The sequence below is a fragment of the Neocloeon triangulifer genome, unplaced genomic scaffold, assembly GCF_031216515.1.
Source record: "Neocloeon triangulifer isolate White Clay Creek 2 clone unplaced genomic scaffold, ASM3121651v1 ptg000011l, whole genome shotgun sequence".
Classification (NCBI taxonomy): Eukaryota; Metazoa; Arthropoda; class Insecta; order Ephemeroptera; family Baetidae; genus Neocloeon; species Neocloeon triangulifer.
The window spans coordinates 4,838,253-4,857,652 of NW_026775553.1; the positions used below are offsets into that span (position 1 = coordinate 4,838,253).

A 19,400-nucleotide genomic window follows, 5' to 3' on the forward strand; every position below is an offset into this window, starting at 1 on the left:
AGAAAGAAAGGGGCGATCGGCAAATAGCCGTGGAGAGGCGCAATTGCGTCCGAAAGCGAGCAATTCGCCTAAGTGCACCTTTCCCGCCGCAGAAGAAAAGAAAAAAAGCAGCACTCGGCCAAGCGGCAGCAAATCGCGAGATGATGGCGATAATTTAATCAATAAATGCGCCCAAGGGCTTCGAACGCCGCCAGTTTGGTAATAACAAAAAGACGTCGAGCGCCGCCGATATTATTGTTGGCGTGCGAATTATATTGAGTGGATTGCCGACGAATTGTGACGGCGAAATGCTGCCCCATTGTCAGTCGCTCGCTCTCGGCTGAAAGGAATGCATTGTTACGCTGCTATGGATATAAAAGGCGTCGACGATGAGACCCAAAACGGAAAGGTGCTTTTGACTTCTGATGAACGGCCAGTGTCAAATTTCGCTCGCATCCAAAACAATGCGTTGCTGATTTTACGGCTTCAAAATGCGAAATCAATACTTAAGCAATCAACAGGGCAGTACAATGAACTGATTGAGAAAGAAATTTGAATTTAATCGTTAACCAGGAGATATTTCTTTTAAACTAAAAAGTTATTTTGTCTAATTTATTACTTGCAAATTTTTAATAAATATGTTATTTTATTTAACAATAAATAATATTGTTAGGAGTTAAATTAAAGGTTTTATATTAAACTTATTGTTAGAAAATGTAGTTGATTTTATTAATAATTTATTTTATTTATTTAGATCTAGAGTCTAAATTACTATCTAACAAAAATTAACTAACAATTGTAAAAATTACAAGCCTTTTTAATTTTTTTCAAGATTGAACAAAAATCAATTACTTTTGTCATTCGACGCAAATATTTATTATGAAGGAAAGAAATAATTAAAATCCATACTTTGTGGAGTTTGAAAAATGAAGATTGGAAAATTGGATTATTTAAGATCTATTAATTGATGGAGGAAGGGAGATGCACATGGGATTGTCATCACCTGAACAATTAAATTAAAAAGTTATAACAGTTTTGATAATCTATTAATAAATTTATTTACAGTTTGAAGTAGAAATTTTTTATTTGTTTTCAATTCTATCGCACTTTAATTAAAACGATGTAATTTAAATGTCGGAACTTTGCTTTATTTCTTTCATTTGAAATTTCAATTCTAAAAATTTTAAATCCTTTTGGTGAACATTGAATTTTTCTAGATGAACCAAACTTTTTTACCTTTATTATAAACAAAGATTAACCCGATTAACTTCATAAAATAAAAAAATAAAATTGGGTTGTGCCTTCTGCACCATCATAAAAAGGGCTGACAAAACTCTGTGTTGGTCTGACCCAAAAAATGGCATTTTTTTTTTTAATTGAAAACAAATATCTTCCAGCTAATCTTTTTGTAAGAAAATAACTTTTTAACTCGTTTCTGTAAGTTAGTATTTTGTTCGCCGAGTTTGTTTACCTTTGACAAATTCCCAAGCGACCGCTTTGGAAACAAAGCAATCTGAAAAAGGAAGAATGTGCTGAAAAAGTGCTAAAATCGAATGGTCCAATCAAAGGAGCGAAAGCGAAGCGGGCGCGATGAAAATCTGGTGCGGACAAACAAGGCCTGGAACATAAAATCGTTACCTCTCTGCCGTCGCCCAGATTGCCGGGGCAGAAAAAAAATCTTGTCGCCGGCGCCGATTTATTTACATCGGGGCGAGCGCATAAAATAATCCATTAACTTTTATGTTGCGATCTTATTACACCGTTCGCCCGCCGACGTGGGTGTTTATTAAAAGCAGGCCTGGCTGGCTGGCGGGCGGGGGTAAATAAATTTTTCGCACCCCGGGAGGGATGCAGGGCTTGCTTGTTGACTGTCGTAAATAGGCCGGCATTAACTGGCGATATTATTAAGGCGCTGATGGGCGCACAGAGTAGGCACTTAATGCGACTTTGTTGCTCAATATCGCGCTAGACGTGCGTGAACGTATGCAAAGATCCGCCGACGTGACGCTCCTTCGCCCGTGGCTCTTCTGCCACTTCTTCTTCCAGCCCCCTGTTGTCTTCCTCCTGTTACGGTTATGATTATTTTTATTGCACGAAACACATGCACACGCCGTCAGAGTTTCCGGAAACAGGAGAGACGCCAAAATAATGTTGCGCCATGGAAGGGAATTTGTTTATAAAATGGAAATCGAATACAGAATTTAAAAATGAACAAAGATTTTTTTTTTTTAAATTACAGGAAGCTCATTTATCAATAATAAATAATTTTATTACATATTTTTATTTCCACCTGAAAAAAATACACTTTTTGTTTGAAATATTCTCAAAAATGGTTATTTTTGTGTGTGCGGAGACTAGTACTGGATTTCATGTAAAAAAATTATCAAATTTCTTTCATTCAACTCAAAAATTGTAAGTTATTGAATCGTTTAAATTTTTTTTTTAAATAATACGGAAATTGTTTTCAAATTTCTTAATTTTTTTCTTTCAAAAATTGATTATTTTTAACGTACCAAGCAAATTCAATTTTAAAATATGAAATATTGATTAGTTGTTTTGAAAAATTAAAAATTTAAAGAAAAATTGTGAAAACAACCAAATCATTGCTCGAAGCACTTTAGTATGATTGAATCCAGGTTATTTGCCTGTTTCCAGTTCAGTCAACTGTTTATGCTTTAGCTGTGTTGCTACCCACATTTGCAGCCAATGTCTTTGATTGCTCATGTTCATGCCTCTCTGTTTCTCATTAACGCAAAGGGCATTCAAATGCAATGCTCACAGGCTTTTATTATTATGCGCAAGTTGCGTTGTCGACGGCAACATGCAGGCATAATATATGATGTACTGAGCTTGCTCGGCAGAAGAAAAGCATAATTACGTGTAATTAAATTCATGCTGCAGGCGAGGGAGTTTATGCTGAGAGAACTTAACAGAATTAATTAACCGAGAATAGTTTTTACTGCAGTTTAATTTTTAAATTTCCTTTTGGACCAATTTAGGGTGAATAATTTGATCAGCTCTCGCGGAAAAAAGTCTGCTCAGCATATTATGTCAGGGCCACTTGTTTTTCGTCGTCGCTCTCGCTTGTAATGGGCGCCCGGCCGCGATGCCTCATTTACTGCTCCTTTTGTGTCTATGATATGGACTGTTGACTCTGCTCAGCTAACTGAGTGGAACTCGCGGCCCTTTCTCGCTCGCCGCTTTTTCCGTTAAAAGCAGCAGCTAACAAAGACGGTCATTCCTCGGCGGGTGCTCCATGCTGCGCGCCTCTGCGTGTGCCATTAAGAGTGTTGCATTAGATGGCTAATGCCCCGAGAAATATAGCAAGCCCCGCGAATGAAACTTTGAAATAAACGAGCCACTCGCCTGCCCAGGGGAGCGCCGTCACTTCGCCCGATGTTTGCTCTTTGTCTTAAAAATTTCTCGTCACTCGCGATATTTTGCTGGGCAGAAGAAATTCCTGCCTCTTCCAACCGTGACAAATTCAAGAAAATTATGTTTTAAATTTTTAAACTTAATTACAATTTTATATTCCCAACAAAGAAAAAAAGGAAAAGTTCATAGAGGAAACACAACGACGATAAAATAAAATTAAAAACTGTATAATGAAATCTTAAAGTGGCATTGCATGTATTATTGAAAATCATCGCTATTTCTGCTAAATTTTTTTAACTTTGATTTTTTTAGGTGTTCGTATATTCTAGGAAAAATAATTTAATAAATTTTATTTTATTTTTATCATAAAATTAGCACGTTGAACTTCCTTTGCCATTTTCAACCTTTTTGTAAAAATTTTGTGGCTCTATGCTTGAGAAATTAATTTCTCAGCTTAGAGAGGCCCAAGAGTTCTCTTTTGCCAACAATGCAAAGTTGGCTGCGCCGCAAATTAACGCGTGCATTTCGCAAAACTTTACGAAAACACGTCTGGGCTGCGGACGATGATGTAATAATTTGGTCTTGGCAGATGCCGGCTTTATTGCTGCACGGAATGCGTATGTGGCACCCTTAGCCGCACTCGAAGGTACAGAAGCGGAGGATGAGGCCCGAATGAATGGCTCCGCGTGTTTGCGTTTGTGGTGAGAGAGAGCGAAGGGAAACAAAAACGACCGCCGGCTGTTTTGCACAAGAGGCTCCGCAAAAGTTGCCGAGCCGGCGAAATTAAAGTCGATCGCTCCATCTGAAGTTGTTGCAAAGTAAGCCTAGGGCTTCTTTGCAAGTTTTGCGAATTTTCGTAAAAAGTTAAAAGTTTCGTCTCTCCCCGAAAATGAAGAAGAATGGCCTCTTTTGATTTGCGGTGACAGATTGTTGTAGTTTGATCGGCGGTCATCTTTGCTTTAGTGCCTCTCGCTCGCTCGCTCCCCCGCCGTCATGATCATCAATATCAGATAATGAGGAAACATCTTCGCCGACCGAGATGACACCCCTAAGATGCTGTCATCAACAAATGATGACGAGCTCAATCCCGGACCTCCTCCCTGGAGGCAGCCCTCCAGCTTTGAGTGGCTCATCTTCACTTCTCAAACTCTCCGTCTGCCCAAATTAGCCCAAGTTCTTGCTTCAACTTTCTCTCTCCATTTATTTTATTACAATTAACGGTGATTAATTTATTCAACGCGCCGCCGCTTTTGCCAGGGAAAACTCATTAATCAGCTTGGCTAGACATTCCGCGTCTTTCTTTTCTTTTTACTTTTTAATTTATATTAATGCTTATTATTTTCAAAAACTCCAGTTTTTTTCCTGGTTTAACCTGTTTAACCAATCTTCATGAAAACGTTTTTCCACCCCTAGTTGATTTTTTACCATGATCTAGAAATGAATTATTTTTTGGACTTTCACTTTTCGTAAGTAAATTTAACACACTGTGACAAAAAATAACAATTAAGTAGTTTTATATATATTTATTATGAATATTATGTCATGTTTTAGAATATGAACAAAACCTGGAAACCTGAAACCCGTGAATATTTTAATTGGAATAAATGATGAGCTTTTTTATAAATGAAATTTGAAAAATAATATGCAGGCTAAACTAATTATAACTAATAAATCTAATAAAATTACCATTCGAAGAAATTAAAAACTACTGTAGATCTCTCTATTTAGTTGCAAATTAAGTTTGGTGTACCACAAGGCAATCTCTGCCTATAACAAGATAAATCATCTATTTATAATCGACAATAATATATATTTACTTGTAAATTTTTATATTTTTTTTGTTATAATAATCGAATTATTGATATTTTATAATTTAAAAAATAAGTAATATGTTTTGCTTGTCATTTTCTATAGTAAAGATTAGCAAAAGTAAATCGAAGTATAAATATTTAAAAATTAGATAAGATAGGAAATTAGTCTTTAATCATTAAAATAAATTATTGGAAACATCTTAGTTTGAAAATAATCTTTATGAAAGTAAATCGAAAAAGTTACTTTTTACTATATTAGTCGATTAAGAAAGGTTTTTATAAGTCATCAGATTATTATCACCTTATGTTAATGATTTTACACCAAAATCACAGGAAACTGGGTATACTTATAGATTATAACTTGTGTCATAATTGTGAACACCACTTACACATTGCACTTTTTACAATTTAAGTTCATGTTCTACATCAAGCCATAGGCACTCTTCTGCAGTAAAAATATATGATTTTTTTGCGTCTTTTACATCATAAAATAGGTCTCATGGCGCTGTATTTTGGTTTTACATCTTTTTTTCCTCAAAAATACTTCTCAACATTGCAATATTTTGCAACACAAATTGCAGGCGTCATAAACATATTGATTTTGTCAAAATTCGCAGCGTCGCTGCGAGAGACAAGCGTGAAGTGGCCCCTGCACATTCATTTTGTCACCTCTTGTGTCGGAACGGAGAGGTCAGCATATGACTTTTTGTGCCAAAGCCAACACTGCTGTGTGTGTGTGTGTTTGTCTGCGATTTATCTGCAGCTGCCACAATTATTCAGCGCCCTCGGGGTCGCTTATTGATTGAATTGGTCACTTGCTGCGAAGCAATTTTACTCAATTCGACGCGTGTAGAGTGTCCGACGGCAAACAGACCCTCCATCCAATATGAGAGAGAGCGAGAAAGCGGGGCGCTCGCTCAGCCAAATTCGGCCCTTAATTACTTACTCGCCTGCGACTCATCACACGAAAACATTAGGGCAGGCGAAAGAAGCCATTGGCCTTTGCCACCCTCCGGCGAAACTGATTAAAAACAGCCGCCAGCGTCGCCTCTGCGAGAGACCATAAAAATTATTGTTGCTCCTCCGACAGACTCTGTGGCACAAGCATTAATTATCATTGTTGTCAAGGGAAAATGCCGCTGCGTTTTATATTAAGGGCGTTTCCTCATTAATTGAAAATCTTTATTTAATTTCTTTATCAACTTAATCTTAAATGTTCGAAGGAAATTTTAAATGAATAATTTTTTACTTTTGGGAAATTAATAAAAGTTTTAAATTCAATTATCATTCATAATAAAATTATTTTCAAAGAATGTTTATACAAATTTGACATTAAAAATTTTATAAACTGTTTTACTTCTGAATATTTAAAAAAAGAATTTATGATGTATTATGCAGTTATGCAAAGTAAATAATTAATTATTATGCCTAAATCATAATTTTTATCATTCCAGAATTGATATTTTTTCACTAATTAATTCCTTTGCACAAAAAATTACAGTGTTTATGTTAAATTTTGAATGTTTATTATAATTTTATTATTTATTATAACATAATTGAATTAATTTGTGGAAAATGAAAAGAATTGATGTGTATGAAAAATAAATTACAAACCAGTTTTTGAAGGGATCTAATTTAAAATTTGAACCGATGCTAAGGACATTTGCATGTATCTGTTTGTTTATTCAGGCGATGTGCATTTTTCTTCATTTTTCGCTGGCATGTGTCGACTTTCATTTTCTGCAAGTGACGTTTCCTCCTCGCCCTCCGTCGAGCAGCATAATGCTTTCCCGGCACGTTTTTTCCTCATATGTTTCAGATTTCGGCGTGCGCGCGTTCTGCCTTCACCTTGCGTTTATTTATCTTCCGTTGGCTCCTTCCATTCGGCCAATTTGGCGTGCCCGGGAAAAGCACATTTCCGCCTTTTCTCTCTCATCAACATCCTAACCTTATTTCATGACCAAAGTCTATTATTTCCAACGCGCTTAAGTAAAAAATAAAGAAGGAATTTCATTATTCGGCTCGCCGGTGAGTTTTTCTTTTTTGTTATGTATGAAGCTCACGAACTTACTTTCCCGACTCCACGGCCGCACACGTTTTGCCTTTAATTAAAGTCAGTGAGCGACCCCTTTTTGCTTCTCCAAAAAGCCGCCGTGCTTCTTTTTCGAGGCAATTTCCGAAAATTAGCAACGGGTTAAGAGGCAAAAACTTCGATCGTAACAGTTACTTCGAATTATCTAAAACAAAAACTTTGTTCCTGCTGCACTGGCTCTAACAAAGAGGTACTTTTCAAACTTTTCTTTTCGGCACACAATTGTGGTGTAATTATAACTAAAAAGTTTTAATTTTCAACTGCCTGAAAATTGGAAATTGAATTGAAACAAAATTCCGTAACTGTATTTTTTATTAAAATTATATTGATTTCTTAAATAATAAATTTTCTTGCACCTAAATACAAATCAACTATTTTACAGACATGACTCTGAGATTTAAAATTGAGATTTCATAATTGGTTTTTACTTTTTATAATCATACACTGGTCCGAAAACCATTAAATTATAAATATTTTTGAAAGTATTATTGCTATTTATCTTCAATAATCAATAATAAAATTATAAATTTTATAAACCGTAAAATTATACAAAAATCTACCAAATAAAAATTAAATTTATTAAAATTCTTTGCCTACAAAATGTGATAAAGGAAAGCATAAAAGTTTAATATAATTGCATTTTTCATTCCCTTTTTTATTCCCGCGCGACATCTCCTCTCACAAGCTCTCTTTTCCACCCGGGAAGATTAGACCCGCTTTTGAATGGACGTGCGTGAGTGTGTATGTGTGTGGTGTGGGTGACACGCGCCTGCTGGAAATTCTGCGGCTGGCTCATTTGCGAGCCAGGCGTCACCTCCGCCGCCGCCGCCGCCGCCGTCTTGGGCGCAATGGGCCGCTCTCGACTGAATAATAATTCTTAGCCTCTCTCCGTGTATGTGTGTGTGTGAGAGAGAGCGCGCTGAGAGAGATCAATATGCTGCGCCTCTCACGCTCGCTCGCACCTACCTTCATGCAAATATCATGCCAACCACCTTTGCCGACGCCTCAGGCACCAACACGACAATGCCAACCAACAAGCTGCTCTCCGTAATGTCCCTCGGCTGGCCGATCAATACGCACCCACGCGCTTAATGCGCCTCTGCTGCAAAAAATAAGCTGACGTTGCTCCACACATACGGACAGATACGCCCGACAGGTGCTAATTTTTCTCAAATTTCGTTTGTCACACTTGACGTACAAATTTTATTTTCTATTTTAACTTAAATCGTCCGTTTATTTTCCATTCATGTTTAGATCATATTTCAAAGAATACGAAATTGGAATTACCAAACGAAATTAACGAAAAAGGCTGCAAAATTATTAATTTATAAAAATCATCATCACGGGTTACAATAATTTGTAAATATATCAACTGAGTCATGTACAAATAAAATTAAAGTTTTATATTTGTTAAACATTATATTTGTCAAAACATTGAATAAGCAAACAATTTAATTTAACAATTTCATTCGGCTCATCTTTATGAATGGGGATAGTTGCTATCTTCGTTTTTGATTTTCAAATTTCTTATGCGTCTGAGCAGCCCGTTCTGAATGATACTAATTAGAATTGTATCTAAACTTTTCGAGACATCACTATTGTTTCACTATCTATTTTATATAAAATACAAAATATAAATCTTATTATGTAGCTTGAAATTTCTTTATTTTTTTATGAAAGCAAACTTCACTATACTTTATTAATATTTATTATCTTTAAAATTAAAATGTAAATTTAAAAAAACTCAAAATTATATAAATTACATGTTGAGTTATTCTAACAATTAGGGCGAAATAGGGTAGTTAAAAAAAATAGCATTGATTTTTTAAATTATAAATTACGCATCATCTCAATACTAACTAAAACAAATTGTGTAAATAAATTATATCAAAACTATAATATATTAATAAATAAAAAGGAATTAAAATAAAATTAGCCAAGCTAATATCTATTCACACAAATTTTAATTTTATTATTTTTGAGATCAATTTAATCATGTTTTTGCCGATATTGTTAACATTGAAATTGATAACATTTATTTTGAGTAAAGAAATCAAACTTTAGAGGACAGAGTGCTTTGCCTTGAAGAGACTTTTTTCACATTCAATGTCATTCGAAAGCTTTTTGCCTACGTGCGAAATATTGAAATAACGACTTTGGGACGGAATATTGCGAAATTATACAGTGCGCTCGACGCAAGAAGAGAAATAATGGTCTTCTTCTTTCAAGCTTTTTCACAGTTCAGCGAGTGCGATTCGGTCCGTTTTTTGCACTGCGGAGTCTGGGTGTCGAGACGATTGCGAAAAAAGCTGTCGAAAACAAGGTTCAGCGCGGCGCCGCGAGAAAGCGCCGGTGGCTCTGTCTGCGAGCGGCTCCACCGGGTCCGCCATCGATTTGCTCGACTTTTCGACTTAGCGTATCAAATTGCCATTTCTCGAAAGAGTGGCAAGAGAAAAAATGAGCGCAATCCAATTTCGCCACTTTTTGCACCTCCCAGATATTGGATGTCGGTCGCTCACATGGAAATAACCGAGAACCAGGCTCCCCTTTGGAATTTGCTTGTAATCATTCTGGAGGTGAAAAAACTGTAAGAAATAGCTGTGTCGACTCGTATCGAAATTGATCTCCAAAATGAATTTTTTGAACACGATATTAAAAAAAATTACTACACATTTCTTGAAACACAGAATATTTTGTCTGTATTGAATTATATTTTTTTTTATCAATTTTTTTTTAACAGGGAAAACTTGGCTTATTCTATAATTATATTTGTTTCCCAATAATATTCTGAGAGGATATCATAATTTTGTTCCTTATTTTATTTATTATCCTCCATTAGTAAATATTACGTCGGAAAAAAATATAAAAAAATATGGCAAGGCAAAATATCAAGGTTCTTTTTTTAAATCCCAAAAAAATTCAAAGTTCTAAAATATCAATATTTTTTAGCATTTAATCAGTTCCAGTTAAAAATTTATGATTAATCAAATAATGTAAATTTTTTGTGTACAAATATGTTAGTTAATTTTTTTAAATGAACGAGAATTCTTCTAAAATTTGTAAAACAAAAATGAATCTATAGCAATATGTAATTTTGGCTCCTTTCACGCGGCTTTCCGACTAAAATTGTTATCTTTTTTACTCAGAATTTGCCCAATTATCTCAAAATAGAATTCATTGTTTGGCCTTATTCAAACCCTGAGGCTTTGGGGAATTTCAATCGAGGCGTGAACGTGGCCCGAAAATGTGAGGCACCCAATTTTTGACGTGTACATGCAGGGTGCGAGGGTATGTAATCCCGGTGGCGCGGATGCAACCCCTTGGCTTAGGAGCTCTGCCTCACCCGGCGGGCAACAGGTAGCAAAGCAAGGCGCAAAGTACCGAGGACCAAAACTGCTTGCCCACCATAGTTATTTTTGCCTCGCGGAATCACAGATCTGGTCCACCGTATTCGATTCTCGGTCTGCTTGGGGTGTTTCAATTGGCATCAGGGGGTGGCGAGGGTTGTCGTCGCCAAGCCCAATTCCCCGGTTATGCAACCCGCTGCTCATTACCGGCGGACCGGTTGCATAAGCGGCGTGCAGGCAGGCGGCGGTTCGGCCGCCGCCGCCGATCAATACTCGCCGAGACGTGTGTTTGTTCTCGCTCGGCTTTGCGGGTTTGCGCCTGTTGAATCTGCTGCCAAAGTGGCTTGTTCTTCGCCTGAGAACGCCGCCGTCGATAGTTCACTTGTATTTGCTTTTAATTCAAGCGCGCGCACTGCGATTTAATTAAAATGGGCGCGTTCAACTCTTGAACCCGACGCCTGCAAAGTGAAAAGTTCGTTCAGCCACGCATGCACCATTCCCAGCGTTGAAAATTCACTTCATTTTTAAAACGTTTTATTTTAATTAAAGCTTTTAATGCAAGTAAACGATATTTAATAGGGTTGGTAAAATTAAGTAATCACCTCTTTTTTAACCTATTTGTTGAAAAAGAACTAATTATTATAAAGACAAAATCTGTATTTTTATGAAAATTGACAGCATAATAATCAAATAAAATCATCTTTCTTTACAAATTACCAATTTCACCGTATTTCACAATTATTGAACATTTTCATCTATTTTTTCCTATTTGAATTATAAAAATATATACCACCTAAATCATAAAATTTTCTATTCATATAATTTTCTATAAAAATAAATCATATTAAAACACAATTCTGATGTAAAAAAAATCATCGAGCCAGACCTGTTTATTTTTGCACCTAAAATCACTTATTTCAGCTGAAAAAATTACCTAAATTATTTCGCCCACAAAAATCACCGATTTTTTTCCCAGGTCTATGTTATACAATAAAAAAAGAAAGAATGGATAGTTTGAGAGTTTACAGTTTCAAATTCAGAAACTAAAAAGCATAAAAATTATCTTTAATAAAAATATCTTTAAATAATATTTTTTTTTTGCAATTCACGCTGAAAGGGGACTTAAATCATCAGCTGCTATCAGCTCAACGCTTTTTATCAGTGGCATTAATTTATATCTATTTGAACGTATAAATATTATAATTAAATTTAAATTCATCTGATGAAAAAATTATGTTTACATTCACCTGATTTAAAGAAATTGGTTTCATTTAAAATAATGATGTAAAATAAGATGATAATATTCATTTTTTACTACAATCATAATATGACGCTGATGTAGTACAGGATAATGACATCGTTTTTTTTTTGTTTTGTTTCAGGAAACGTCAAGACAACCTCAAAGTTTTGAAAAACTTCGTTTGTTCCATTAGAAAAAACTTCGTCAAAACACCGAACAGGCCAACGATCAGGTAAGAACACCTTTTTCATTTAATATTAATGTTAAATAGAGGAATGTGAATGCTTGTGAGATCAGATACTTTTGAATACTCTTTTAAAATCAATAGAATGCGTTTGAATGTAGCGGAGGAAATCCCACAAGCCACGTGAGCATTAGTGCCGGTTAATAATTCAGCAGTCGCAATTTTACACCGCTCTGGCTTGCGTAATTAAACCAGCGAGCGAGTATCATCCTAGTTTCGACACTAGAACGTGATATTGCTGCGTGTAAACGCATTAAAACCCGGAGCCGATAATTTAATCTAGTCGCAGCGAATTAATCAAAAAGAGCCAACGTACGTGCACATTAATAATATCGGTTGCAACATTCATCCGCGCAAAATTTATGTTTGCCGCCGATAAACGTGACGTTTTATAAAACAGGACTTTTTACGATGGAAAATGTAGCTAATCTAATTATGTGCGGCAATTGTTGTAACGGATAGGGGCCGTCGATTTTGTTGTCGCAGCGACGTTTGCTGTTAGCCGACGAGAAATTGCTTTGCATAACATCAGCCAGCGCTTGAGCAAACTGCCATTAAGTTAATGGCGTTGACAAAACAAACCGCCGTCATGCTGCGGCCGCGGATCCTCCCTCGACCAAGAACAACAAGATAAAGTGCACGCAATACTTAACATATTTTATGGCCGTTCCTTGAACGAGTTGAGCGTTTCGCAATTCAAAGAAATTACTGTTGTCGTTCGTTCATTCGTAATTATTTAATCTGAAACATTAATTCAAGACTATAATTTGACCATTCAATTATGAAAAATTTCAATTTAAATTTAAATTGAATTGTGGAGGCTATTAATTTTGAATTAAGTTGATATGAGGCAAAAAAATTCATGCTAGCTTACATATATTTATTCTTTAAAAGCCACACACAATCCTTTCATATTTTTATTTTTTGTTGTTATTTAGTAAATGAGTTAATTATATTTTCGCAGTTTGAGACAAATTTAATTAAAATTTGTTGAATCATTTTAATGGTTTTAATATATAAATAAACTATTTCAAATGTTTCAACTTTTTTTTTTTTAGAATTTAATTATGTTTAAAATCTGCGTGAAACCGAAATCTATACCATTAATTTGCCCAAACATTTTCAATATTTTTAAATAATTATCAATTCCTTCTTATTTAGAATTTTAATCCTTTATCAATGAATAAGTTTAGCCACCACCTTACCCCCTGATGTTATCACATTTCTCTTGAATTCAAAATATTCGTCGCATTAAATTTAAAGAGTTGCAAAACAAAATGCAGAGCTATACTTATTTCCGTATTCAGTAACAGAAGCACGCGAAACGGGCGTTTTTAATGGTGCTCGCGTGGAAATTACGAGTCACAAACCTCTCTGGGGTAATTGTATGCAAATTGCGCGTTTTAATCAGTTTGGCAATCAAAATAGTGTGGCACGTACGAATAAAAACTTTCGCAGGCGTCTCTCTCTTCCCTTTTAATTTTTTTACGCCAGCGCTGCTGGAAACAATTTTTATGTTTCGCGTTTCATTAGCCTTGCAGATTAGTTGGAAATTGAGTTTGCCTCTGTCTGGCGAATTATTCCGGTGGCGCGATGGCTTTATTTTGCGGCGCGGCCAACAAAAGAAGGCAGGAAGAAGGTGCCGTGCACTTTATATGAAGGCTGTGCTGCTGGCTGTTATCAGCCTACGTGCCGCAATTTAATATCGCCGCTATTGGCTCCTTTATTCTGCGAGCTGCTGCGAGCCTTTGATAAACGCGCGGCTTGCCTTGCCTGCGCTCGCACGTCAACCTATTATTCCAGGCCAAACCGCAAACTCTAACAGGAAGCACAAAACTCACTCGATAATCTGGCTGTTTCTCAAATGCAATATAATTTGATCTGACGTTTGCCATCAAATTATCAATTGATTAATTTACACAATATAATTAACCACACAAGTTTTTTTTTCAACATAAAGTGTTATAATGAAAGGATTTGTAATTAAGAGTTTCATTTTATTTTCAATATTTTAATTTTTATTTTGCCTCCAATCATGAAACTAAAGCAGATAACAGTAGAGCAACAATTTTGGGAAGGACAAGCATTTTTCACTCTATATACTGATAATTGATGATTATATTGTCACATAATAATTTCAATTTTGTTTGAAGAAGTTTACACTCGAGGAGATGATCATGGAATGAGATTGGGCTTTTCAACGAGGAAAAGCCCGATCTCTTCAATTCAATAATTTCAATTCTTGATTAAAAACCCCTTTAAAATACCACGTTGCATAAAAACACCATTAACAATAAATTATTTTGAAGCACCAAAAATATTTGGCTATTTATATATTAATTCTTTCCAATATTTGACTAAAATTGAAAGTAGAAAAGAATAATTAACGCAGTTAAAAAAGTGCATTCAAATATTATTCCGTGGCCATTGTGTCTTCAGGCTCAGCTTTGAACAACTGCTCTATGCGACCTTCGACTTCTTCCACTGTAAAGCGCTGCGTGGCCAACGTACCAGTCTGCAGACAGATGGAATAAATTGCTATTTGAGACGAGATTTTTCACTTACTTGTCTTTTCATGACTTTTATTTCGTCGTGAATTTTTCTATCAAAAAATCCAGCCTTTGCCAACCCACTAGAGATAAGAAGAAGCAGCAGCAACGCGCCAGCCCCTGCAGCGGCGTAAACCCAATATGCCACCTTCGGAGCCTCGCTTGGTTGAAACATGACCACTGAAACGCGGTCAAACCCAATGCTACGCGGAAAGAGTGAACATTTTATTTTTGGAATACAATCTCGTGAAACCAACCTTTGGCCCTGAACGTTTTTGGGTTGCGTTACTTCAGCTTTTACGGCAGACTCGAACAGTATAAAACTTTTAGATTTGAAGTTCGATTCTTGATAGTAATTAAATTTAGAAAAATTTATTACATATTATTATTGTTTTCCTTTACCCAAAAGAGATGTTTCTATTTCAATATCAATTTTCAAGGAGGCGCTCTGAGTTTTTGTAGGTAGTGAAATGGTGCACTGGATGTGCTGGCACAACCATTCACCACTGATGCAGTCGATGAAAAGTGTCTCACTTTTTTCATATGTAGTGTTGCGCTCTTTGCTCGGATGGGTTATTTTGGCGTCCGAAAATTTGCACTCTCCTGTTTCAAAGAACTTGATTTTTTTTTTAAATCTTGTTAATTTTTGTCTTCATAACTAGTTAAGTTTTATTATACTTGCGGATTCCATATGGTCACAAATTTTTTAATTTCCGTTGTATTTTTTGCCACTGGTATGCTTACTATGAGAATAACTTCACTCAATGGACTGGGCCCTGATTTCTCCAGCTATTATTAATTATTATCAATTATTAAAAAGTTATACCGAAGCTTGAAAAAACCAGAAAAAAGTGTTGCTTACCAAATATTCAAAAGATGTCTGAACCCTAGAAGACATATTTATAGCCTTTTTATTTAAGCTAAACAAATACGTTTCATCTTTCTTAATTCTGAAATGTAAGAATGAGTTTTTGGATTTTAGTTGATTTTACAAAAACTAATATTTACCCGAAAACTGAAATGTTTGCTGCGTAAGTGAGAGGAACTGAAAAACTCGTTGCTAGCAATTTTCTGCTCAGAACATCAGCATCAGCGGCTACTTCAACTGCAAAGTTCAGTGCTTCACCAGATAATTTGTCTTGGGTAATATACATTTGCTGGGACCAACTGGAACCAGCAAACAGATTTCCGACGTTGCAAATAGTTGTTTCATTTATCTTCTCGCAACTTTCAGAAATGTTAAGGCTTTCAGGAAGTTGAATGTGGACTGTGGTGTTGAAGGCATGGTCACCCTTGTTTTCAATTCGCAAATTTAGCGATGCTTCATCCGATCCAACCAAAATGTCTTCCGACTTTCTTGGGCTGATAATTGAAGAGCTAGTTAAATAATTTCATTTACAAATTTAAAAGAACCTACTCTTGTTTGTTATGAAGTGTCATGATTATAGTGAAATTTGGTTGACAATAAGATTTGTTACCGCAATCCAACAAGAAACTAATCTCAGCACTTGCCTCTACAAATTTGTCTCTTAAAACGGCGCAATTCACGTCAAACAAATCAGATGCTGTTGAAATTAAATATTATATTTTTGTCGCTGGAAAAAAAATGGAATTTTACCCGGCAGTTTGTGTGTGGCGTTTGTGGTAGGAATTATAACGCTGGATTTATTTCTGGCCTTGTCACACACTACCCCGAAGCGACCAGTAACTTTAATTGGGATTTTAACAGTTTGACGCTGAGGTGATTTTGAAAATTAAGTTTAACATTCGGAGCAAAAATCTTTTATATTACATGAACAGTGAAATTCTCCGAAATGCACGTTGAATTTCCATCAAAAACCGTGACGACGTTGCTTAAAATTCCTCCAGCAGTAAGCCTATCGTCCAACTTGAGTTCAAAAGCTACATCTACGCTTGGAATAATTTTTTAATTTTTTTTTTAATAAAAAAAAATTGCAATCGTTATACCGAGCAATTTTGGCTTGCTTTTTCCGTCATATTTTATGCAATACTTAAATAGGACAGAAGTTGCATTCACCGAAAGAGCCTGTTCAGCAAAATCCATGGAAATATTTAAGGTGACCACTCGGTACGATCTAAATATTACTGCATGCCCGCTCCGGTATGACCCAATGGCAATATCTATAAGGAAAGTGCATTTTTTTTATTTAATATATATATTAATTTGCTTTTGAATTTTTACCTTTATATCCATTTCTATCGATGTCTTGTCCCCGAGATATAGAATAACCAAATCCAGACAATCCTGGATAAATTTCTCGCCCTTTTAAAGTCTGCTGATGCATTAGACCTTCTTTACTACCATAGAAAATTTGAACTTCTCCTGAATCAGCATCAGCGTACGGAGCCGCAATTGCAAAGTCTGCGTTAAGACATAAGATAGCATACAAAATAAATAAATTATTTTTACAACCTTCATATCCGTCTCGGTCCATATCACCAATGCAGGCAATTGTCAATCCAAATCTGCCACTTTTGTGCTTTCCATTAATTACGGCATTTAACTTTGGTCTCTTCATTTTTCCCTGTAATAAATAATTTGAAAATTGATTTGTTACCATTAGACCTTATTGCTTACTGAATTGCTTCCTAAATAAACGAAGACTCTTCCTTCATTTTGCAAAGTTTCAAGATTTGAATATAGCGGTGCCCCAACAAGCAAGTCGTCTAAACCATCGCCGTTCAAATCACCTGATGCGAGCGCAGCACCAAAATGTTCTGCTCCTTCAGCTTGTTCCACCTTAAGTATTTCTTTTGCATAATTTTTCCGTCCAATGACCACCTTTCCAACAGTTAAAAACATTTAATATTTTTATTTTGTATTTGAGAAAATGCGTATAAAACCAATGGTTACTGAAAATATACCTGTCCATTTGAATCAGAACCAGGGGCTCCTGCTGCGTAATACTCTTCACTGGTAGAATAATATCGGCCGATTGATACTGCATAACCTTATATGATGAAAATTTAATCAATTTAAAAAAAAAAACATAAGCATTGGCAGAAACATTTACCCAAAAAGACAGTCTCTACTGAACCAACATAAAATAAACTTGCATACCTAAGTACTTTGTTTCTTCTCGTCGAAACCAGGTTTTTTCTGGAGCTTCAAATTTACTCAGATCTTTGTAAACAACGACGGCGCCTAACTCTATACCCCTGGCAGTTGGAGCCCCGAGTATCACACTGCGGCCCTCCTATGAAAACAAGTTATGAAGTTCTACTGGATTGAATTTTAATATAGTATAATATGCCTTGTATAGTTGAGTTGAAAATCCAGCTTGGGCCCAAATGAAATGAAAGTTGGTAGTATCATTGTTATTGCCTGCTTTCAGGAACTCGCCATCATCTGTTATTATATTTACATATAAATAAATTAATATTCAAAAGTTTGAAATAAATTATAGTGAGAATATTTATACTTCTTCGAGAAAACAAGGGTACAATGGTTCTTGTTGATTTGGTACCCAGTTTATCTGAAGCTCCCCAATAACAGAAGCCATATATCCGAAGAAAGACTGGCATGCTTGGATAATAAATTTTCACTCGTGGACTGCAAATCTTAAAATTGGCAAAAAGAGTAAAAAGTTTCCTTCTGACGTCGACCATTGCTTACTATGAATTGATCTTGTGTGACGTCAAGAGACATTCCTAGCATTGCTGAATCGTAGTAGTCCGAGTATTTCCTAGCATTTAAACTGTCCATTTTTCCTTACAAGAGATTGAAATCGAGTTGATTTGATCCACCTCGAGGTATTGTACAAAATCTTACCTTCAGCTGCAGAACAGTCGCCTTTAACAAGGCAGTCGGATATTTCATTGAAAGTGTTCTTGTCAATTGTTAAATAATTTATATACTGAAATTTTTGTTTGATCAGGTCAACTAAAAATGAAAATTATTAAAAAAAGCAATTATTTCTATTTCCACAATATTTTACAAGTGTAGTCCAGTTTCAATTTGCGACACGGTTCCTTAATGGGGCATTTGTAAACTGCACCTGGCACTGAGGCATTTCCTTCCATAATTGCTTTTGATTTTGGCGCACCCACAAGCAACCTTCAAAATATTTAAGCTAGTAATGAATTTGGAAAAAAAGAATGATATATATATATATATATATATATGTCCTTGAAATATGGTAATTTGATCATTATTTTATATACTTCCTCGTTGTATTTTGTAGTGGAATAATTACCAAGGATCGTCATTTTCACTTCCAGGGTAGAGACCAATGCTGAATCCAAAATAATCACCTTCGTTCACCGATTTATAGACCAAAGTGTTATTTGTATTCAAATTGAAACTGCAAACATTTTCCAAGAGCAGGAGAAAAAGGAGCGGGTAGAGCCGCATCGTTGAAGGAACTAACATTAAGAAGGAAAAGTTTGCGTTTAACAAAAGAATTATATCTAAACCGCGATCATTTGAAAATAATATATTTAATAATAGATTTCCTGGTCAAAAAGGAAAAAACGAACCTTATCAGAGTGGAATGCTTAGGGCACGTAGCAAAGTAGTGTTTTGCTCATTACCAGGCCGTACTCAAGTGGAGCCATTAGGCGCGCTGATGTTGCATCACAGCTTTTGTTGGGTTGTCGCACGACATTAGAGCTGTCGTCTGGTAATAATGCATTTATGCTAATATCGTGTGCGCCGCCGATTATTATTGCCCAAGTGCTTTCTCGCGCACGCATTCGACACTCAGCGCGCTCAACAATAACAACTTTTCGACTCGTAAAAA

The 19,400-nt window shown here is 35.6% G+C and overlaps 1 protein-coding gene and 1 long non-coding RNA gene across 2 annotated transcripts in view; one reads left to right on the plus strand and one right to left on the minus strand.

The window, feature by feature from the left end:
* The first annotated feature begins 9,702 nt into the window (after positions 1 to 9,702).
* LOC132196226 (uncharacterized) overlaps positions 9,703 to 19,400 on the plus strand; it is a 40,967-nt gene continuing 31,269 nt past the window's right edge. The window contains exons 1-2 of the long non-coding RNA XR_009441751.1: positions 9,703 to 9,844; positions 11,987 to 12,076. This is a non-coding gene — a long non-coding RNA (uncharacterized LOC132196226). The remainder of the gene's footprint in view (positions 9,845 to 11,986; positions 12,077 to 19,400) is intronic.
* Positions 14,096 to 19,355, minus strand: LOC132195917 (integrin alpha-4-like). Its single transcript, XM_059618216.1, has 23 exons — positions 19,138 to 19,355; positions 18,855 to 19,023; positions 18,597 to 18,715; positions 18,431 to 18,541; positions 18,275 to 18,369; positions 18,081 to 18,219; positions 17,913 to 18,007; positions 17,720 to 17,855; positions 17,524 to 17,609; positions 17,237 to 17,440; positions 17,072 to 17,183; positions 16,841 to 17,020; positions 16,606 to 16,779; positions 16,430 to 16,545; positions 16,256 to 16,373; positions 16,055 to 16,202; positions 15,646 to 15,999; positions 15,500 to 15,587; positions 15,316 to 15,426; positions 15,040 to 15,253; positions 14,895 to 14,982; positions 14,654 to 14,840; positions 14,096 to 14,603 (listed from the first exon to the last, which is right to left on the minus strand). Exons 2-23 carry the CDS (start codon positions 19,010 to 19,012, stop codon positions 14,502 to 14,504), a joined length of 3,135 nt encoding a protein of 1,044 aa, XP_059474199.1. The 5' UTR covers positions 19,013 to 19,023; positions 19,138 to 19,355; the 3' UTR covers positions 14,096 to 14,501.